Source organism: Rhododendron vialii, chromosome 1a (genome assembly GCF_030253575.1).
Source record: "Rhododendron vialii isolate Sample 1 chromosome 1a, ASM3025357v1".
In the NCBI taxonomy this organism is placed as follows: Eukaryota; Viridiplantae; Streptophyta; class Magnoliopsida; order Ericales; family Ericaceae; genus Rhododendron; species Rhododendron vialii.
Genome location: NC_080557.1, coordinates 46102176 through 46110150, shown reverse-complemented (window position 1 = coordinate 46110150; position 7975 = coordinate 46102176). Strand labels below are relative to the sequence as shown.

The following is a 7975-nucleotide window of genomic DNA, read 5'->3' as shown; positions in this document are numbered from 1 at the left end:
ACTAGGGAGTGATACATTTATAGGATGCCTATCCAAAATTTAAAACCTATTTAATTTGGGTCATACCCTTTCTAACATAAAACACCTCGTTATATCACAATTTCAAAAAATAAAATAAAATCACATCGTCGTTATTATTTTGAATCAAACGTAGCCTCTGTATATTTAAATTCTCAACATAATCACATCGTCGTTATTATTTTCATTAAATGTTGCCTCTATACATTTAAATTTTCAAAATTAAAACCACGATTACAACAAGCTTGTGCTAGCCGTGTATTTTTTTTTTTTCCTAGACGATAGGATGTTAGGAAGGTTAGGGATTAATGATTACAACGGGCATCGAGCAATTCTTCCATGAAGACTCGAACCCAGAATCTCTCTCTTGAAAGAGAAAGTAATGAACCAACCACGCTACCCGTGACGTTCGTGTATTTCACTCATGATCCACTGCGATTTACACGTGTTTTGTAATTTCGTCCCAAATACTCTTGTTAACGGTTCTTATTTTTTTGAACCATAACCTTACCAATAAACCGCAGAATTAAACCAAATACTAAGACGGTTCGATCCGGATCGAACCGGTTGAGGTTCGGACGATTTTCTTGAGCACCCCTAATTGTGTATTTCTTTTATCTTTTCCTTTTACGTATTTTTTTCTTGAGACGACAAGACGTGAGGAGGATTAGGGGTTAGCGGTACCACTAGGAGTCAAGCATTTTTTCCACGTAAACTCGAACCCCAGGATCTCTGCCATAGAAGAGAGTAACAAACCATCCACGCTAGCCTGCGTGTATTTCACACGTGTTAGTATGTACTAATTTATTCCCGAATACCCCTATTTTCCCGTGGTGGAGAAGGGGTAAATGTGACTGGTGTAACAGGGGGTCGGGACTTTCTGAGATCGAGCTAGAAATGAGGGAATATTCTACTCAAGATACCGACTCCAGAGTGTTTCCGTTGCATATAAATCCCAAGCCCCCACAAATCATTCCCTTCATCTCAATCCCCATCTCTCTCTCTCCTTTCCTCTCACTCTCTCTCTTTCTCTCTCTCCTCTTTTTCTCTTCCTCAACCCCCCTTGAGAAAGACAGAGACAGGTCAGTGGAAAAAATCAAAAAACCCAACTCTTGTTTCTAAATATGTAATCCTTGTGTTGCTTTCGTGATCATTGTTTTATAAAGCTGCTTCTTGTTCTTCAGTGATCCCATCCAGAATTTATTATATGTATGGATTTTGTTTTATTGTGTTGTTTGCATGCAAAGTTTGCCATGTTTATGTAGTGACAAAATAGAGCTTTTCACACAGAGAGACGATTATTGAGATAGATTGGATCAATATTTTAAATACCTACTTACCCCAAAAAATATATTTTTTAAATACCCAGATAATGTAAATCACTATTTATATAATCTATTTCCAATTTTTGCCACAGAATTTTCTGTTCTATTATTAGCCCTGTTTTCCGGTATTTAGGGTTATATATTACCTTTTTCGTGGTTCGATTCCAAAGTTTGATCCCAATAGATGTGGTGAAACGACATCATTGCTGTTTTTCTTTCCATTTTTTAAAAATAATTTATAAAGATGACGAGGGCATTGTTTTTCTCGCTTGTGGATTTTCTGTTGATCGTTGCTCTGTGATCCCTGTGTTTCTTCGCCTGATCTTCCATACCAGAAAAATAGTTTCGAAAAGTATATTTTACATAGGATTTAATCTTTTTTTCAGCGTTTCTTGGCAGTGATTTGGTCTCATTTTGAAGTATTAAACGTGACAAATCATGATGGATCCTAATTAGAAAAAAAATTCTAATTTGTTCAGTCAGTATCAACACGATTTGTTGTCGATTCCATCCAAACCCCTCCACTCGCACATTCGCATCAAGAATAACCAAGAAAGATGTACAAAGAAAGCACGACACAAAGATTTACGTGGTTTCCCAATGGGGTAAATCCGTGGCACAGAACAACATATTTATCGTAGGGTTTTTTCATCACTAGTGATGAAAATATCATAGTCCGCCAAGCAACAAACCAAACCGAATCGCTTTTCACAACCACAACAGGATTTTCTTGGAATTTAGTAGTAGCTGTTTGCCTGTTTCGTTCTCATAGTTGACTTGTTTTCAATCCCTGCATTATTTGTTTTTGTCAATTGGGTAGTCATTCGATTTGTTCTTATTATCGTCTATGTTTTATTCTTACAGACTAGTAGAGAAAGAAGTGGTGAGAAAGGGAGACAAGGGGAAGAGACCAGTCTTGCCCAGATAAACTAGCCATGGCCGGGGAACAATTACAGGTGCTCAACGCACTTGATGTAGCGAAAACGCAATGGTACCATTTCACTGCTATTATTATTGCCGGAATGGGTTTCTTCACCGATGCATATGATCTCTTTTGCATATCACTAGTAACCAAATTGCTTGGCCGCATATACTACCATGTCGATGGTGCACCTAAGCCCGGTTCTTTACCCCCCAATGTCTCAGCCGCTGTCAATGGTGTCGCCCTTTGCGGAACCCTAGCCGGTCAACTCTTCTTTGGTTGGCTTGGTGACAAGCTAGGCCGAAAGAGGGTCTATGGATTGACTTTGATGCTCATGTGCCTTTGTTCTATCGCTTCTGGCCTTTCCTTTGGGAGGGAGCCAAAAACTGTCATGGCCACCCTTTGCTTCTTTCGCTTTTGGCTAGGGTTTGGCATTGGAGGTGATTACCCACTTTCCGCCACCATCATGTCCGAATACGCCAGTAAAAAGACACGTGGTGCCTTCATAGCAGCTGTTTTCGCTATGCAAGGATTTGGAATTTTGGCGGGAGGGATATTCGCGATCTTAATATCTTCAGCATTTGATGCCCAGTTCCCCGCTCCCGCTTATGAGGCAAAACCCATTGCCTCGACCGTCCCACAAGCCGACTACGTTTGGAGGATTATATTGATGGTTGGATCGCTTCCGGCTCTCCTCACTTACTACTGGCGGATGAAGATGCCTGAAACTGCCCGTTACACTGCTCTTGTTGCCAAGAATGCGAAACAAGCTGCTTCGGATATGTCCAAAGTTTTGCAAGTTGACCTAGAGGCTGAGGTCGAGAAAGTTGAGCAAATCGTTCAGAAGCCAAACAGTTCATTTGGTTTGTTCTCCAAGCAATTCCTTCACCGCCATGGGCTCCACTTGCTTGGGACCACCAGCACATGGTTTTTGCTTGACATTGCCTTTTACAGCCAAAATCTGTTCCAAAAGGACATTTTCACTGCAATTGGGTGGATCCCCCCGGCAAAAACCATGAATGCAGTTCAAGAAGTTTTCAAGATTGCCAGGGCGCAAACCCTAATTGCCATGTGCAGTACCATTCCCGGCTACTGGTTCACGGTGGCACTCATCGATAGGATCGGAAGATTCACTATCCAGATTATTGGTTTTTCAATGATGACAATCTTTATGTTTGCTCTTGCATTCCCTTATAACCACTGGACTCACCCTGATCACAGAATTGGGTTTGTTGTGATGTACTCCCTGACCTTCTTCTTTGCCAACTTCGGACCAAACGCAACCACATTTGTCGTGCCGGCAGAGATTTTCCCAGCTCGGTTGAGGTCAACTTGCCATGGGATTTCTGCTGCATCGGGGAAGTTGGGGGCTATAGTGGGTGCATTTGGGTTCTTGTATTTGGCACAAAACCAAGACAAGGCAAAGGCGGATGCAGGGTATCCTGCTGGAATTGGTGTGAAGAACTCGCTCATTGTGTTGGGTGTGGTCAACTTCTTGGGGTTGCTCTTCACTTTCTTGGTGCCTGAATCCAAAGGGAAATCGCTGGAGGAGATGTCGGGTGAGAACGAGGACTTGGGTGGAGATGAGTTGGAGCAGCCTTCTTATAACAACAGGACAGTTCCCGTCGTCTAGGGTTTGATTCAAAAGCGTTCTACTGTAGGCTGAAATTGGATGCGCTCTGAACCCCATTCTCTCTCTCTTTGCTACTTCTTTTATCTTTTTGGTATTTTGCTCTTTGTTTTGGTTAAGTGATGCTTAGCTGATGGTTAGAGGTCCTGTTACTTTTCGAAGTTGAATTGTTATATGACACAAGTATCAGCTGTTTGTTTCTTTTACAATCTTACAGTCTTTTCCTCCTATTGCCGTTTTGTGTTCATATATCTCTCAAATAAGGTTGAAACAATCATCAATGCTTTTTCTAAGCATCTTAAGTTCAAAATCTTTCGCTTGCCTGTTACTCAAAATAATAGATTGGTATCACGACCCTGTTTGGTTTGGGTTTTGAGGGAGGTTTTTGAGTGCAATGAGCAGTGAGAGATAGATACACCGTGCGTAGGTGTTTGGAGACCCAAAACGAAACAAGAACATTTTTTAGCTGAATATTTAACTGTGAAGATACTCAATGTTTTGTATGCAGAATCCTATCACTTCCCAAGGTTGCAATTTCAAAGTGAAGAGAAAATTAACAGAAGCAAAGCAAGAAAGTATTATTGTTTGAAACAAAGTACTGCATAACAATGTGACTCAGAATACAAAGATCTATCTGATAGGCAATGATTTTTAGCAGAACCTTACAACTTTCGGATACCATTAGCCTACAGCTTCACATCAGCCTTCCCCAATGCCCCACTTATTCAAGCCATACTTTGTCACGCCGGAAATGGATCAAAGAAAATGGAATCACTTCTCCATGAGTTGGCGAACTCGGGCACTTAAGTTTTATTATCATCCAAGAAAGAAACTCTTAGTGTGCACGGTCTCTGATAACTTCAAGATCCATTTCTGTAGGATCGGTAGCCTGAATCTCATAATGGATGCCATCAAGCTCTCGTTTGAACCGGTCTTTGGATGTGGCGTAAAGCATCTTGGCACGAATACGAGAGACTGCAGGTGACCTGGTCATCATACAAACAACACGTAAGATTTGCCACAGAAGAAATGACAGTAACTTCTTAGTTGTCATCCGTTTGATAAGCGAAGGATAGACAATACCATCAGGTCCATCACCATTTGCAAAAACATGCAAGTTATGACCTTTTTTTTTTTCTGAACGGCAAATTAAGACCGCTCTATTGCGTAGTAGACTTGTCTGTTGTGTGTCACATCCTTTACGCTTATCCAAGATAGGTCGATATGTACAATATTGCTCTTGCTAAAGACAGAATCTAATAGCTTCTTTTATTGACATCCCTCTATCTTATGAGAATGAAAAAATAGTGCTAAGTAGGAATGACAGTCATGAAAAACAGGAGACTCGGATATCTATGATGAAAGCGTACCACGCGATGAAGAATATCTTGCTCTTTTGGCAATTTTCAGGAGTCACAAAATCGAAGTCATATACAGCATATCGGCAATCATTCTCAGGCAAGGCGGTGGTGAAATCATCATAGCTCTCAGCAGGATCGCCAGTCTTCTCAACAACCACCTCCTTTTTCTTCTCATCAATCTTGAAAATCACGTACCGATGGACCTTTTTCCTCTGCAGCTCTAAAAATGTGTTTTTGCTTTGATCAGCAACGCCCATGCCCGAAGAAGCATTCGGCTGACACCAAACCAGATACGTATTACTAGTTGATCAACTTAAGAAAATGGGATAACTGAAGCCATATCCAGAAGAATGATGTCTCGAATTCCTAACTAACAAGCAAATTGGTCTTTCGAGATGTGGCAAATTACCAGCGAAATTTTACACAGACTCCAAATCAAGAACAAGAAGAGTGAAGTGCCGGAAAAGGGCTTGATTGGCCATCTCATTGTTTTCTCATTGCTCTCAATTTGCCTTAAATATGGACTTGGCATTATAAGATCCTAACTTGTCTTCGAAATTGTATACTCTCAACCCAAGTCCCATAATGCATGCGTGAGCGAGATTGTAAAAGCGCCTTTCGAAAACATCCAAACAAGTACAATTTGTGAGAGGGAGGATTGAGAAGGACATCGTAAAGTGAGCAACGAGGGTGGGAGCGCAGAGTGCTATTGGAGAATTATGTAGCCTAGCTCTCGACATAAGCCCTTCGAAAAACTCTCTCTCTCTAGAGTAATGCAAGTAAAGTTACTAACTAGTTGAGGCACGATAGGGGAAAAGGTAACATACTAAAATCCCAAATTCTTAAGGCAGAAATACAGAACACAACTTTAGAATACAACTGAGCAATTTTAGACTTTTTTTATTACTAAAAGAAGCACGAAATTCTTGATATACAGAAAGAAATCAATAAAACGGAGTTTTTGTTTATTCTTAAGTATTTGGCTGAAATTCTTATTAACATTCGTAGAAATGCTGCATAGCAAATAAATCAAACTTTGATGTACGGATGGATAAACAAACTCAATTCCATGAACTCCCAACATGAGAGAGAGAGAGAGAGAGAGAGAGACGTACCCCCCTGACTCTGAAAGACATGGCTGATCACAGACTCACAGCAATCACTCAACGGCCAATAGAACTCCAAGAGGCAAGATTTAAGAAGGAAACCGACTATTTAAAAACAGTGTATATGTATTTGTGGCTTCAAACGGATTGGACGGAAAGGTAGAGAGAGAGAGAGAGAGAGAGTATGCAGCCAGAGGAAGAGAAAATTATGACGTTCTGTTCTCACATCCCTTTCCTTTTCTTCACTTTTCTATTTTGTTCATAGACCAAAAGTCTACGGACACACAAATTATGTCAAGCCGTTTGATGTGGACTCATGCTCGGGATGCAAATATGTTATGTTTTAAAGTTGCGTCCGTAGTATTTCGCTCCCATAGAGAGAGTGAGGACAGGAAAAATGATTCTAGTTGTGAGGGAAAGGAAGAGTACAACGGTTATGGGCTTCTTTTTTCATCCAATGGGCATGGGGGCCCGGGCTAGTGAGTGGCTGTGACTAGGCACACAGATAATCAAAACGTTAGGAGGAATAAAGCAACAATCTGTTTGAAACCATTAGTCAAAAACATGATCAAGTTAGCTACTCTATATTCTTGTTCATCAAATTAACCCTTCTGACTCAGGAGTTAGGATTAAAGAGTTGGAACTTGGAAGGCAATAAGCAAGTCTTTTTTTATCACTCTTTTGGATTCATTCTTTTCGATAACCGGATGTTCAGGCTAGTTTACTTACATGCACCTCGACTAATTCCGAGACCCTGAAATTAACGTTTGGCCAAATCCTTCAGTGGTCACAATGTTTGGCCTTCTTGCTGTTCAAACATATTCACTTCATGGAAGACAATCACTACCTTGTTTTCTCATACTCACTCGGCCAAAACCTCGGACTCTTTTTCGGATTCATTCTTGACTTGTAGTAAATTTATTCTTTGAGATACCCTTACAAATTGAAACGATTATGACCATTCGTTTGAGATGTAGAGAATGAAAATTAAGCAAAGTGATAATTATTAAGATTATAGTAGATTGGACGCAAAGCATACAAGAAAGATGGGGTGTGATAAAAGGAAAACTAATCTCTAGTTAACTATAAGTGTGAGTTTAATTATGTGTAAAGAAATTGGGACCATGAGATAAAATAAAGAAACTTATGAAATGAAAAGAGGAATACATTTAAATTTTGGATGGTTGTTAGGCTTTATTAAGGGTATATAAAAATGGACCCCAGTCGGTGCGTTGAGCAAACGCTTCCTTGCTTTTGCAGTGGCAAAGGCCATGCCCATGATAAGGGGGTTGACAGAACCTTATTTGAAAAAGGCAGAGGTACATATGGCACTGCCTCATTGATTATTGTAAAGCAACTTCTTTTTCAATCCAGCGGGTGCTACTCCAACTGCTACGTTTCACCGCTCCTTCACGCAGCGCTTAATCTCCATCTCGATAATCAATGGTCTGAATTTTAAAATATTTTTTCTAGGAAAGAGTTAAACAGAGCGGTGGGAAATAAGAACCATTGAAGGTGGTAGCCTAGTGGGTAGGGTGCCCTTCATCCCCAGGTGAGACTCGGTTTCGAGTCTTGCCAGCGGCAAGAGGGTGTGCCGTGGTGGTAAACACTTA

At 40.6% G+C, this 7975-nt stretch overlaps 2 protein-coding genes across 2 annotated transcripts; one reads left to right on the top strand and one right to left on the bottom strand.

Annotated features, from left to right (window-relative positions):
- Positions 1-948: 948 nt before the first annotated feature.
- Positions 949-4104, top strand: LOC131321314 (inorganic phosphate transporter 1-4-like). Its single transcript, XM_058352312.1, has 2 exons — positions 949-1100; positions 2208-4104. Exon 2 carries the CDS (start codon positions 2279-2281, stop codon positions 3896-3898), a length of 1620 nt encoding a protein of 539 aa, XP_058208295.1. The 5' UTR covers positions 949-1100; positions 2208-2278; the 3' UTR covers positions 3899-4104.
- A 344-nt stretch (positions 4105-4448) lies between these two features.
- On the bottom strand, positions 4449-6686 carry LOC131321320 (actin-depolymerizing factor-like). Its single transcript, XM_058352317.1, has 3 exons — positions 6372-6686; positions 5266-5531; positions 4449-4881 (listed from the first exon to the last, which is right to left on the bottom strand). Exons 1-3 carry the CDS (start codon positions 6390-6392, stop codon positions 4731-4733), a joined length of 438 nt encoding a protein of 145 aa, XP_058208300.1. The 5' UTR covers positions 6393-6686; the 3' UTR covers positions 4449-4730.
- Positions 6687-7975: the final 1289 nt, after the last annotated feature.

Excerpts from the sequence above, each read along its gene's own strand:
- LOC131321314 (XM_058352312.1), top strand. The coding sequence starts at position 2,279 with ATGGCCGGGGAACAATTACAGGTGCTCAACGCACTTGATGTAGCGAAA.
- LOC131321320 (XM_058352317.1), bottom strand. The coding sequence starts at position 6,392 with ATGTCTTTCAGAGTCAGGGGG. Across the intron at positions 5,532-6,371 it reads TGTCTTTCAGAGTCAGGGGG|CCGAATGCTTCTTCGGGCAT; the intron begins GTACGTCTCTCT and ends GTTTGGTGTCAG. Across the intron at positions 4,882-5,265 it reads AAGATATTCTTCATCGCGTG|GTCACCTGCAGTCTCTCGTA; the intron begins GTACGCTTTCAT and ends TATGATGACCAG.